Source organism: Scyliorhinus torazame, chromosome 21 (assembly GCF_047496885.1).
Source record: "Scyliorhinus torazame isolate Kashiwa2021f chromosome 21, sScyTor2.1, whole genome shotgun sequence".
NCBI classification, from domain to species: domain Eukaryota; kingdom Metazoa; phylum Chordata; class Chondrichthyes; order Carcharhiniformes; family Scyliorhinidae; genus Scyliorhinus; species Scyliorhinus torazame.
In genome coordinates this window covers 442,517-457,179 of record NC_092727.1, presented here as the reverse complement: position 1 = coordinate 457,179, position 14,663 = coordinate 442,517, and the positions used below count along the sequence as shown (strand labels likewise).

The 14,663-nt window shown below is 48.5% G+C and overlaps 1 protein-coding gene across 1 annotated transcript in view; it reads right to left on the bottom strand.

The window, feature by feature from the left end:
• The window catches only part of tecta (tectorin alpha), a 92,864-nt gene that overhangs the window by 51,605 nt on the left and 26,596 nt on the right, over positions 1-14,663 (bottom strand). Inside the window, exons 5-7 of the mRNA XM_072487736.1 lie at positions 12,346-12,511; positions 3,716-4,128; positions 1,832-2,402 (exon numbers count right to left, since the gene is read on the bottom strand). Of these exons, the coding sequence (XP_072343837.1) occupies positions 1,832-2,402; positions 3,716-4,128; positions 12,346-12,511 (1,150 nt within the window). The remainder of the gene's footprint in view (positions 1-1,831; positions 2,403-3,715; positions 4,129-12,345; positions 12,512-14,663) is intronic.

The window sequence follows — 14,663 nt, the reverse complement described above, 5'->3', positions numbered from 1 at the left end:
ACAATGTGGAAAAGTGTGAGGTTGTGCACTTTGGAAGGAAGAATAGACACAGGCCAGGATTCTCCGAGCCTCCGTGCCAAAATTGCGCTTGGCGCGGGGGCGGAGAATGGGGTCTCAGACCTGCGGGGTTGAGATTCTCCGCTGACTGGAGAATCACCGCCAGACGCGCACGGGCGGTTGACGCGGCACCAGTCGGAGGCAGTTGAAAGAGGCCCCCGTGTCGATTCTCTGCAATCGACCGGCTGAGTTCCGCCGGCGTGGTTCCCGTATGGTTTCACCCGGCGGGAACTCGGACTTGCGGCCGTGCTGGCCGTCCTGGTGGGGGGCGGGGATCAGACTCCGGGGGGGCCTATCTTCTTCTGCGCTGGCCCGCTGTGTGGCTCCGTCATGTTGTGCGGGAGCCGGCACGAAAACGGCCGCCCCGCGCATGCGCGGATCCGCGGCCAGGAGTGCAGGGCCCGGTATCGGCAGCAGGAGCTGCGCAGCGAACACCGGGGCACTGCTATCCCTCTCAAAACCAGAGAATCACTCCGGACTTCTTGAAAAAAGTCTGGAGTGATTCGCGCTCGTTTTCCGGCGAGCATGGGGACATAGCCCCATTCTTGGACAATCTCGGCCATAGTCTATTTTCTAAATGGGGAAATGCTTAGGAAATCAGAAGCACAAAGGGACTTGGGAGTCCTTGTTTACGATTCTCTTGAGGTTAACGTGCAGGTTCAGTCGGCAGTTAAGAAGGCAAATGCAATGTTAGCATTCATGTCGAGAGGGCTAGAATAGACCAGGGATGTACTTCTGAGGCTGTGTAAGGCTCTGGTCAGACCCCATCAGGAGTATTGTGAGCAGTTCTGGGCCCCGTAACTAAGGAAGGATGTGCTGGCCTTGGAAAGGGTCCAGAGGAGGTTCACAAGAATCATCCCTGGAATGAAGAACTTGTCGTATGAGGAACGGTTGAGGACTCTGGGTCTGTACTCGTTGGAGTTTTGAAGGATGAGGGGGGATCTTATTGAAACTTACAGGATACTGCGAGGCCTGGATAGAGTGGACGTGGAGAGGATATTTCCACTTGTAGGAAAAACTAGAACCAGAGGACACCATCTCAGACTGAAGGGACGATCCTTTAAAACAGAGATGAGGAGGAATTTCTTCAGCCAGAGGGTGGTGAATCTGTGGAACTCTTTGCCGCAGAAGGCTGTGGAGGCCAAATCACTTGTAATGATCTGTACATCTGTACATATATCTGCACATACACCAGGGACTGCAGCACAGATGTAACAGTCACAGCACCACTAGAGGGCAGCATCAGAGACGGGTATAAAGGGTCGAGCCCAAGGCAGGATCCGCCTCTTTGAGAAGCACAGAGCTAGTGAGCAGCAGCACACAGGGATAGCTCAGCACAGGCAGTTTACCTTAGCTTCACTGGTCATACCTCTTGACTGTTTTACATCTAGTTGAGCTCTGGAAGCAGAACAAACCCTTTGAATAAAGAACTTGTATTAACTGTAAGTCTTCAGTCTTCATTCAGAGAATAACATATCACTGAGTGTCTTTAAGACAGAGATAGACAGGTTCTTGATTAATAAGGGGATCAGGGGTTATGGGGAGAAGGCAGGAGAATGGGGGTGAGAAAATATCAGCCATGATTGAATGGCGGAGCAGACTCGATGGGCCGAGTGGCCTAATTCTGCTCCTATGTCTTATGGTCTAATGTCCATGACTGCATAGCATCTCTCATTCAGGAACAAATGGGAATTTAAAATAGGAATGGAACATCGAGAACAAAGTTACAAATAAACTGCGGGATATTTCCCGGTGCCCATCTCTCCATTCTTACCACAGAAAGTGCGCGATCTCCAGGGTCCGATGGCGATTCCTACAGCTTGGCAGCTCAGCGCGTAAGCCTGAATAGCCTGGCACAGGGTGGTCAGGTTGTCTGCATTGGCGCACATGTCATACACACAACTAATAATGAAGCTCATGGGATCCACCACAGTGCGACAGTCTCGGAATGGACCCTCTGTTTTGTTCATGATACCGCAGTAATCTTCCTGGTAATAGATGGATTCGGTTTGCAGGTCGCAGACGCTACAGTTTTCTGCACAGCCATGCTTACAGAACCAGTCTGGATGGTCAGAGTGCCAGCCAGTGCCCAGCTCAGCCAGTGACTCTGAGGGGGTACCATCTGGGAGCAGGTTATCATCTGCCGGATTATTATTGAAGTTCCCACATAGTCCACAGGTGTTATTGAGATAGGAGCTGGGCAGTGAGATCGAGGCATAATGTTCACCATCAAATGTTAAGAACAAACCAAAATCTGTTTCCACCGCAGTCGCCACTCCACTCCGAAAAACTTTAATTGCCCCCATCTCCAGTTGCACTGGTAAAGTGGCAGTTATACCGTCCACCTGAGGGAGACAAAGCACACAGGTAATAGTGATCAATGACAACAGGAAACCACAATCATTTCAGTCCCCCTCCCAAACTCAAAACCTTTCTTTTTTCTCCCAATGCAAACTCCTTCCCTTCTTATCTACTCAATGCAATTGGACAAAATGCTTTGTAAAGAAGTCTGTGGGGAAAAAAGGAAGAATTGGATAATTCTCTAGTAGAGCTAGTACAGGTGCAGTGGACTAATGGCCTCTTTCTGTTCTGTCTGATTCTTATTGGCCATTGTGTTTTAATGAGCTTTCTGATCCTGATTGAGAGCTGCCATAAAAACCACAACTGACCCTGGAAAATGACTGGTTAGTGCTCAGGGGGTTAACTACAGGCAGACTAATCTCACCAGTAAGTTACTGCTGGAATAATATGATTGATTGCGGAGAACGTTTAACTCCATTCTGACAGTAGCTGGGGAATGTCTCCCATACATACCCAATGGGGAGATTCGAAAGGCCAGTCAACAGGAATGGAAACAACAGCATAAGTCATTTCTATCGGAAGAGCAAATGGTGATCACATCAAAATAACGGAGATTCTGAAGCCAAAGTCTAGAATAGAATCCCTACTGTGCAGAAAGAGGCATTTGGCCCATCGGGTCTGCACTGACTCTCTTGATAGGGCACCCTACCCAGGGCCACTGCCCCACTGCCACACCCTACCTCGTAACCTCACCTAATCTGTGTATTTTTGTACTGTGGGAGGAAACCGGAGCACCCGGAGGAAACCCACGCAGATACGTGCAAACTCCACACAGTCACCCAAGGCCGGGTTTCTGGCGCTGTGAGACAGCAGTGCTAACCTCTGTGACACCGCGACACCCCAGCTTCACCCCAATTGTATCTTTACCTATACATTCAAATAAGGAAAGATAATATAATTTACCATATCTATCTTGTACTCTCATACTCGGGGTGAATATGCAATATTTGTGAATTAGTAGGCAAAGTACAGTGTGACAATATCATCAGCATCAGGGGAACTCCTTGAGGGGGTTCAATTTCTTTGGGGTTCTCGATCTGTAATTCCGGTGGGTAATCTCTGCTAATCCCGTCTCTGAAGTTTCCATGAAGTGGGCTCACAAGAAACATCACATTATCTTCGAATGACAGAATCTCGGAGATGGGGATTTCACAGGAACTCAGTCAATAAAGCGAAACATAAATGAAAGTATTTAATTCCTCATCATTTTCAATTGAAAAAGGGTGCAAGATCATTTTTTCTGTTATTTCTAATGATAGATTTTTGCAAAGCATTTATTTTGAAATAAAGATCTTACCAGGATTTGGCCAACATTTCCTCTGGGAATAACGATACTGTGAGAATAAACATTCACTTTGATGTTTCTCAACCAAGATACTGTGGCCCCCACTCGGTTCTCATTCTTGGACTCGATGCTGAAGTTGGGCACGTTCTCCTGCTCCCAGCATGGTCTTGACAGGATGTAAGAACAAGTTCCTTGGAAGTGATACAAGGAGCCATCGAAGGTGTGATAGTGTGGGTCTCCAAAGACCACACATGAAGCAGTCTGAATGGGAACACAGCGATATATACCATCGAAAGAGTGACACTGCTCAAAGTGCCCACAGGACAGATTCTGACAATGGACCCTGTTCCCTAAATCAAGACATCGGCATTTCGTCTGGCATTTCTCATCGATCCAAAAAACATCCCCGCGGCGAAAAAACTGCCCTGAAAGAGAAAACAGTCACTCAGAACTGACCATGGTGACAGGATCCATATCTCCCAGAGGAATTGGCAAAGTATGGAATCTGGAACCTGAAAAAGCAACAAAAACGCTGTACCTTAGAGTTATGGGAAAAGATGGGATAGGATGGGATTATTTTCATTTGAAAACAGAAAGCAGCGTAACTCCTGGTCCAACCCAGATTGCTCCGGAAATAGGAGCTGTAACAAAAGTTCTACAATCGGAATTTTACAAACATTGGAGGCAATTCGGCCCATGGGACATGTGTGGGGTGAAAAAGAATCATGGCACAGAGAGAGAGAGACCACATGCCCATTGTGTCTGCTCCCGCCAAAAACAGAGCCATCCAGCCGAATCCCACTTCCCAACATTTCTCAGAGCCCGGCGGGTTAACTAGAGGTGAATATCTAAATACCTTTTAAGTAAGTTGATGTTTTCTGTTTCTATCACCCTTTCAGGCAGCGAGTTCCAGACCTCTACTACCATAAATTTCCTCACCTCCTCTCTAACCATTCTACAATCACTTTAAATCTAGGATTCCCTACTCACTGACCTCTGCTACAAAGCAAAGCCGGGTAGAATCTCCGGCAACAGTGCACCCCTCCCCAATCAACGCAATTCATTCGATGCTCGTTTCGAGCAGGATGTCAACAAATCATTGTCAACGGCCCCAACGGCCCCGGACATGCCCATACCCGCTGTCACCTGCCTCAGAAGCCAGATTGGACTTCTCAAAAGTGCATCCCCAGAAAGCAATGGATCCTGACGGAGTCCCTGGGCGTGCACTCAGACCCTGCATGGGCCAACTGGTGGGTGCATTCGTGGACTTCTTCAATCTCTCCCTACTCCATTTCGAGGTTCACACCTGCTTCAAGAAGACCACCATCATACCGATGCCAAAGAAGAACCAGGCAACGGCCTCAACGATTACTGTCCGGTAGACTTGCCATTGATCATTATAAAATGCTTAGAGGTTGGTCATGAGACACATGAACTCTATACTTCCAGACTGTCTTGATCCACTTCAATTTGCCGCCACAACCGGTCCACAGCAGATGCCATCTCCCTGATGTGTCTCCTGCAAAAAAAACCCACTTTCAAGCTCCTGAGTTACGTGAACACCCGCGACCTTTTAACCGGCCCATTCAGACCCCGGACGTTCCACGTTACCAACCTTACCGGAGGCTTGCGCCTCCAATCCCCTCTACCATCCGTCATCTTCCCCACTTAACTCCTGCCCCTTTAATTCCACTCTGTACCTAGCCCATACCAGATGGCCCCTTTCTTCGCCCTTGACCATGTCATCTCTCACCCCCACCCCCCCTGCTTTCCCCCTTCTACTTCTTCCCCCCTCCCACTTCCCCTTTCTCCCCTCCCCCCGGCCACCCCTCTTGGCCTTCTCCCTCACCACCTCACTTCTGTTCACCAGCATAACCTGCAAGTGCGGCTGCCTCTGCCCAAAGGCACATCCTAACGACCTCCCCCTCCCCACTCCTCAGCTCCAAGAAGAAGGCCTCCTGCTGGCCTTACCCTCCCCACCCAAACAAGGACTTCTCCTGAACTCCAGGCAGCCTTCTCCAAAAGCAAACAAACAGATGTTAAACACAAACAGTCCCATAAAACAGGAGGGGGGATGGGAACATCCATCCCCACATAAACCTTTCACCCCTACAACTCCTTACAATCTCAACATTGAACAGAAACAGCCCCCCCCCCCCAAAAAAAAAGGCGAAAATCCCCCAATCCCTACACCCACTTCAAACATGCTCCCGACCATTACATAGTGCCAGCACCCCGGTTCCCAAGCATTGTCCACTCAATTCTCCCCCAGTTTATGCTCCTTAATGAAGTCTCCGGCCTTCTGTGGTCTTGAAATAATACTCCCGGCCTCCGAGCGTCACCCATAATTTTGCCGGGTAGAGCACCCCTTGGCCTTGTTGAAACCTGCCCACCGTTTTGCCAACTCGGCTCCGATGTCCTGATAAATCTATACGTTATTTCCCTCCCAGTCGCAGCTACGATTCTCTCTGGCCCACCGTAGAATTTTCTCTTTCTCCACAAATTTATGGAGTCTCACGATCACCACCCGCGGCTCTCCACCTCTAGGATTTTGCCTCAGAGACCTATGCGCTCGGTCCACTCCAGGTGCCTTATCTAGCACCCCTTCTGCCACCAGTCCGCCAGCATCCTCAAGACGTACCTTGTGGCACTCACTCCTTCCACTCCTTCAGGCAGGCCCACTATTCGCAGGTTCTGTCTTCTCGAGGTATTCTCCTGCTTCTCAACCTTTGCCCTCAGCGTTTTACAGAGGTCTCCCAGGAGCCCCACCTCCGCCTCCAGAGCCGCTACCACGATCGCTTCAATCTCCCGAATCTGTGACCCCTGCACCTCCAAACACCTCTCCATCCACTCCAAAGTACTCTTCAGGGGTGTCACAGCTTCTGCAATGGCCTTTGCAAGATCCTCACGCATTTCTTTCCTCTGTTTATGGAATTCCTCCTTGATAAAAGTCATCAGTTCCTGTCTCTGGGGCCTTACAGCTTGCCCCTCCACCTCCTGCATGCTGGAAGAGTCTGTCTGTGAAGCACAAGACTGCTTCAACTTTCCAGCCAAACCTCTCAGTGTTTTCAGCCAGGTCCGGTGATCAGAAGACAGACCATTCCAGGGGTAAACTACCCCTCTAACATTCACCTACGCCTTTTCATCAAAATTCCACCCGGATCTGGGTAAAAAGAGCCCTTTTCTGCGACTTTGAACAGAAACAGCCCTTTATGTGACCAATCACTCCATGGTCACAAGCGGAGGTCCGCCGATTACAATATCGGTGTCGGCAATCCCACCCATCAGATTTGATTCCCACATCCAAACTAGTGATTTAGATTGTGTATTGGGTTGCTTGCGAAAACCCACTCGTCTACGCCCGTCAACCTGAAAGTGACCCATTTATTCCTACTCTCTATTTTCTCTCTGTTAACTCATTCTCAATCCACACCAGGGTATTTCCCACATGCACTAATTTTGTTTCCTAACCTCTTATGTGGGACTTTATCAAAAGCTTTCTGAAAATCCAAACACACTGCCTAATCTATTCTGCTGGTCATGTCCTCAAAAACCTTTAACAGGTTTGTCAAATATAATTTCCCTTTCATAAATTCATGTTGACTCTGCCGAACCTCAGCATTATTTCCTAAATGTTCAACTATCACATCCTTTGTTATGGATTCCAACATTTTGCTCACTTTGATGTTTAGGCTAAAGGGTCTGTAGTTCCCCATTTTCTCTCTCATTCCTCTCTTAAATAGTGGGCTTACATTTTCTACTTTCTAACATGCAGGAACTGTTCCAGAGTCTCAAGAATTTTGTAAGTTGGTCACCAGCACATTCACTATCTCTCCAGTTTACTAGTATTTCAGGGAGACTTTTTGTATTTTCCTCAATGAAGACAGACACAAAGTATTTATTTAACTTAGAACATAGAACATAGAAAAATACAGCACAGAACAGGCCCTTCGGCCCACGATGTTGTGCCGAACCTTTGTCCTAGATTAATCATAGATTATCATTGAATTTACAGTGCAGAAGGAGGCCATTCAGCCCATTGAGTCTGCACCGGCTCTTGGAAAGAGCACCCTACCCAAACTCAACACCTCCACCCAACACTAAAGGCAATTTGGACACTAAGGGCAATTTAACATGGCCAATCCACCTAACCTGCACATCTTTGGACTGAGGGAGGAAACCGGAGCACCCGGAGGAAACCCACGCACACACGGGGAGAACGTGCAGACTCGGCACAGACAGTGACCCAAGCCGGAATCGAACCTGGGACCCTGGAGCTGTGAAGCAATTGTGCTATCCACAATGCTACCGTGCTGCCCTAAATGAGGCATTTAGAGAGTATTACCAGGGACTTTATGAGGCAGACCCAGGAGGAGAGGAGGGGGACATGGGGCGGTTTCTGAACAAGCTGGAATTTCCCCAGGTGGAGGAAGCAAAGAGGCAGGTGTTGGAGGAGCCCCTGGGGCTGAGGGAGGTGCTGGATAGTATCAGGGGTATGAAGTCGGGACAGGGCCCTGGGCCGGATGGCCAGCAGAATTTTATAAGGAATTTGCGGCGGACCTGGAACCACATCTGTTGGGGGCGTTTAATGAAGCGCTGGAGAAGGGGGAGTTGCCGGAGACGATGAAGCAGGCAGTAATCGCACTAATCCCCAAAAAAGGGAAGGATCCGGTGGAATGTGGGTCGCATAGACTCATATTAGTATTGAACACGGCTGTGAAAGTATTGGCTAAGTTGTTGGCGGGGAGGATGGAGGATTGTGTCCCGGAGGTGGTTGCAGAAGATCGTGAAGGGCAGGCAGCTCGCGAGTAATATAAGACGGCTGTTGAATGTGGTGATGAATCCGTCGAGAGCTCTGGTACCAGAGGAGGTGGTGTCCATGGATGTGGAGAAAGCATTTGATCGGGTGGAGTGGCGGTACTTGTTCGAAGTTTTGCGAAGTTTTTGGGTTTGGGCCGAGATTTGTGGCATGGGTGCGGTTGCTGAATGTGGCGCCAAGAGCGAGGGTGAGGACGAATGATATGAGCTCACAAAGCTTTGACTTACACAGGGGTACGAGGCAGGGGTGCCCGCTCTCACCGCTGCTGTTTGCACTGGCCATAGAGCCATTGGCAATGGCTCTCAGGGGGTCGGCAGTGTGGCAGGGGATATTGAGGGGACAGAGGGAGCATCGGGTGTCGCTCTATGCCGATTACCTCTTGCTGTATGTTTCAGATCCATTGGAGAGTATGGGAAGGATTATGGGCCTGCTGGAGAGGTTTGGAGGGTTCTCGGGATACAAGCTGAATGTAGGGAAAAGCGAGGTAATCCCGGTGAATGAGCTGGCTCAGCGGGCTAATTTAGGGGGTGCCATTTACGGTAGCGAGGGATAGGTTTAGGTATTTGGGGATTCAGGTAGCGAGGGAATGGACGGGGCTCCATAAGTGGAACTTAACGAAGCTGGTGGAGGAGGCCAGGGAGGATCTTAAGAGATGGAATATACTGCTGGGGTGGGTCCAAGTGGTGAAAATGAATATTCTGCCGAGGTTCTTGTTTATCTTTCAGGCTCTCCCGATCTTCATACCAAAGGCCTTTTTTCGGAAAGTGGACACGATCCTCTCTGACTTTGTATGGGCGGGGAAGGTGCCGAGGGTGGGGAGGACCCTGCTACAGAGGCAGAGGCAGCAGGGGGGGGTTGGCGTTGCAAACTTGCTTCATTATTATTGGGCGGTGAATGTGGACAAGGTGCGGTGGTGGTGGGAAGGAGAAGGGGTAGAGTGGGTTAGGATACAGGAGGAATCTTGTAAGGGGTCTAGTTTGAGGGCTATGGTGACGGCAGCATTGCCAATGGCTCTGAGTAGGTATTCAGGGAGCCCAGTGGTGCAGTCCACGGTGAAGATATGGAATCAGCTGAGGAGGCATTTTAGGGTGGAAGGGATGTCGGTGCCAACGTTGCTGTGCGAGAATCATGGGTTTGAGCCGGGGGGGGGGATGGATAGTGTATACAGGAGGTGGAGGGAAGTGGGGCTGGTCAAGGTGAGGAATTTGAATTTGGAGGAAGGGTTCGCCAGTCTGGAGGAGCTCAGGGAGAGGGTAGAGCTGGCGACGGGTAGTGAGTTCAGGTATCTGCAGGTTAGGGACTTTGCGTGAAAGGTCTGGAGGGGGTTCCCTAGATTGCCGGGATACACCCTGCTGGAGCAACTGCTGCTCCCGGATGTGGAAGGGGAGGGAAGAATTGGGGATATATATAAGTGGCTGGAGGAGCAGGGAGGCGAGCGGGTGGTGAAGATCAAGGAGAAGTGGGAAACGGAGTTGGGAGGGGAGATCAATTTGGGAGCATGGAGTGAGGTTCTGTGTAGGGTAAACGGGACCCCCTCCTGTGCAAGATGCAGTTTAAGGTGGTGCACAGGGTGCATATGACTCGGGCGAGAGTGAGTGGGTTCTTTCAGGGGGTGGCAGATGAGTGTGAGAGGTGTGGGCGGGGCCAGCGAATCATGCGCACATGTTTTGGGGTTGTGAAAATTTGGGAAGTTTCTGGGCGGGGGTGTTCGTGGTCTTAGCCAGGATAGTGGAGGAGGGAGTGGACCCTTTGGTGGTGATATTTGGGGTCTCAGAGAAGCCGGAGCTCATGGAGAGGAGGAAGGCCGATGTCTTGGCCTTCGCCTCTCTGATTGCACGGCGACAAATTCTGCTGGAGTGGCGGTCGGCATCGCCACCGGGGGTAGCAGCTTGGTTGGGTGACCTGTACGACTTCCTGCGGTTAGAGAAGATAAAGTATGAGTTAAGGGGCTCAGCAGGGGGTTTGAGAAAAGGTGGGGGATATTTGTGACCTTGTTTGAGGAGCTGTTCGTCGCAGGGGGGTGGGTGATGGGGAGGGGGGGGGGGGGGGGGTGAAAGTTATCCACTAGGTTGGAAAAACAGAAATGCAGATTCTTAAATGGTGAGAGATTGAGACTTGTTGATGTTCAAAGGGACCTGGATGTCCTTTTTCAGAACTCACTGAAAGTTAATATGCAGCTACAGCACATTAGAAAGACAAATGGTATGTTGTTTTTTATTGCAAGAGGATTTGAGTATCAGAGTAAAGATGACTTGCTGCAATTGTACAAAGTCTTGGTGAAAGTGGAATCTGGAATTTTGCTCTCCTTATACAAGGACGGATATTCTTGTCTATAGAGAAAGTACAACAAAGGCTGACCGGACTGAATCCTGGGATGGCACAGTTGCCCAAGAGGGGCAGATTGAGGAGACTGGGCCTGCAGTTTAGAAGACTGACAAGTAATCTCATTGAAACTTACAAAATTCTTACAGGACTTGACAGGGTGGATGAATCATTTTTGCTGGACCATGTGGCAGTGGTCAATGATAATGGACAATTATCAAATTTAACACATTCTGGAGTCCCTCCAGGAAGTGTTTGGGCCCCTTTTATTTGTGGTTTATATTAATGATGTTGATGGGCAGATTCAGCATCCTACAGTCTTGAAATGTTCAGAAGACATTAAAATTTATTTCAAAGTTAAGAAAAATAACCCAGGCTCTCAAATGCTCTTCTCCAGAGGGAACTCTTTACCCCCATGGTGGAATGGTACAATCCATGGCAACTTCCCTTTCATGAGGCAAAGGAATCAGTTCTCCATTTTGGTCACAATAATCCTAATTCACGCTATCATATCGATGACCAGCCTTTAGCACATTTATTTTTATCTTTTCCAATTAAGGGGCAATTTAGCGCAGCCAATACACCTACCCTGCACATGTTTGGGTTGTGGGGGTGAAACCTACGCAGACACGGGGAGAATGTGCAAACTCCACACGGACAGTGACCCAGAGCTGGGATCGAACCCGGGTCCTCGTCGCCGTGAAGCAGCAGTGCTAACCACTGCGTCACCGTGCCGCCCCTCCTTTAGCACATTTAACCCTTGAAAAGGATTTGGGTTGGACTGTTGCAAATAATTCGAAGTTTACGAATCATGTGGCTCAGGCAGAATTTTTTTTACAAGTGTTGAAAGCATCCTTTTATATGTTAGTGTTTATTTTAAACTCTGCAAGCAGCTGGTACGTCCACATCTGGATTACGCATCTACAGTTTGGATCCACACTTTCACAGAGAGATACAGCTGAAAGAGAGAGTGCAAAGACGGATTACCAGGAAAATGGAAGACATGAGGGGAATACCTTATGAGAACTTTTAAGAATTATTGGATTACAATCATTAGAGAGAAGAGTAGACTGAAATTTGATTTAGTTGAAGTTTATACATTGATAGATGGCCTTTCAACAGTAATTTGTATGATCATCGATATAAATGACAGAAATTTGGTTCATGTCTTGAAATTCTTCATTTTTTTTCCACATAGTTGATACTTGGAAAGATTTGCCTGATTTTGTTGTGAATACTGAAAATGTGGTGACTTTTAGAAGATTTATCGGAAACATGGTGTGATTTCTATGTCTGATATTGTTGTTGATAACCTTGTTTTCAATACTGTGTAGTATGAATGGCAATAAAGATAAATGAATAAGTAACTGAGGCCTCATTCTCATTGACACAATTGATACAAGCATCATTTCTGTACTAACCCATAATGCCTGTCAGATCACTCACTGAGGTGACAGAGACCGAGGCCGAAAGCCACCATTTTAGAAATCTCGATACTCACCATTCAGGCTGCAACCTGTGGATGGATCAATTGTTTCTCCGTCTATTCTAAAAATCCATCGCCCCGGGAAGTTCACATTACTGGTCTCTTCAATGTTCATTATCTCAGAGGTTCGAGAGGTGGGCAGACTGAAAAAGTGAGTGGTATCTCCCCCATTGAATCCAGCCTGGACATTACAGGGGGAGACGAGAATCATTAATAACTGACACACGTGTGTGCCATGCCATAACTTAATCACAGGTTTAACATATGAATCGTAGGATCATTAAGAATTTACAGTGCAGAAGGAGGCCATTCGGCCCGTCGAGTCTGCATCAGCCCTTACAAAGAGCAGCCTACTTAAGCTGAAATTACTGAAAAGTGTAAATATTTGAGACAAATCAACTTGAGAGGAAACATCACAATCATATATTTTTAAAACTCACATTTGGTCCCAACGCTTAGCTAACCTGATTTTGTTAATCTTAATCCAGTAAGATAATTATTTCAGCAAAATCATTTTGCTACAGTAAATCAGAGCAGACGGCAAGTACTGAAAATCAGAGAGCCAAATGAGACCAAACAAAAAGTGGCAATTTAGCCCCCCAATTGAATGCAGTCTCTGGGGAAGCTATGCAAATAATTACACTTCTCTGCTCTTTCCTCATTGACCAGCAGATGTTTGTGTTTCAAGGGCGCGATTTAATTTTTAAAAAAGAGTCCAGTTTTGGGCGCGAACAGTAGGGTATTTCTCAGAGTCTGCCGCGCTTTGGATTTATTGGGGGGGCCTCTGTGAGGAAGGCCCCCCTGAGGCCACACTTACCTTCATTTCCTGTACTGACAAGCTCAGCTCGTGGTGCAGGAAGAGATCGAGGTGCCACTTTTAAATGCTGAATGCTGCCCCGATCTCCCGCACCCCCCCCCCCCCCCCCTCATGCCCCAACTTATCGACTGGGGGTCCTCAAGCTGCCCTCATACGGGAAGCGGCCAGATTCACAGAATGGGCAAGCTGGCACCCGGGCCCTGCCAGGCTGACATTGGGGTGCCAGGGTACCACCATGCCCGGAACCTGACTACCCAGGGCCTCCAAGTGCCATTAAGCTGGTCCACGTTTGAGGAAACCAGCACCAAACAGTGCCACAGCGAGGTCGCCCAGGCGTGGGCGTTCGATCCTGGGCCTGGGGATACTACAGCGCAAACATATTTAAGTGAAGCTAACTGCTCACTTAAATATGCAAATCTGGATCCCGCCCATGTTTTGCGAAATCTTGGTGCAATAAAGCCGTTCAGTCGGGCCCCAAGTCTTTATTAATTTCCTTTGAAAGCTATTTTGAATCTGTTTCCACCGCCTTTTCAGGCAGCCCATTCCAGATCACATCTCACTGCATTTGAAAGGTTTCCATGTGCCATCTCGTCAATTAATTTAAATCTGCGTCCTCTAATTATTGACCCTCCGACCACTGGGAGCAGGAAACTCTATTTCAATCCATTCAGAATTTTGAAAACCTATCAAATCCCTTCCATGCTGTAAATAGATCATCAGATTCTCTGGTCTCTGCATATAGAACATTACAGCGCAGTACAGGCCCTTCAGCCCTCGATGTTGCGCCGACCTATGGAACCACTCTAAAGCCCATCTACACTATTCCCTTATCGTCCATATGTCTATCCAATGACCATTTAAATGCCCTTAATGTTGGCGAGTCCACTACTGTGGACTGAACATATAACTGAAGCCTGACATCATTCCAGAAAATCTTTCTCCAAGACCTTCATATTCTTTCTAAATTGTGGGGCATCGAGTTTATCGTCAAATTTCAAACATTTACAACATGGACGGAGGCCCTTCAGCCCATCACCTTCATCCGTGTGGCCACAGACATGACTCCAGGATAGGGTGTTGCTTCCCTGGGGCCAGGGTCTGGGATCTTACTGAACTGCTGCAGAGCATCCTCAAGGGAGATGGGGGAAAGTCAAAGGTTGTGGTTCACGTTCGCACCAATGATATGGGTAGAATGCAGGAGGAGGTCTTGCATCAAGAATTCAGGGGTCCAGGGAGCAGATTAAAAAGCAGGACCTCAAATGTTGTAATGTCTGGATTACACCGGGTGCTGCTAGACGCTGGCGAGGGCAAAAATAGGAGAATGGGGCAGATGGATGCGTGGCTCACGAGTTGGTGCAGGAGGGAGGGTTTTAGATTCCTGGATCACTGGGACTGTTTCTGGGGAAGGTGGGACCTGTACAAACAGGACAGTCAGCACCTGAACCAGAGCGGGACCAATATCTTTGTGGGTGGATTTGCTGGTGCTGCTGGGAGGAGTTTAAACTCGTTCGGCAGG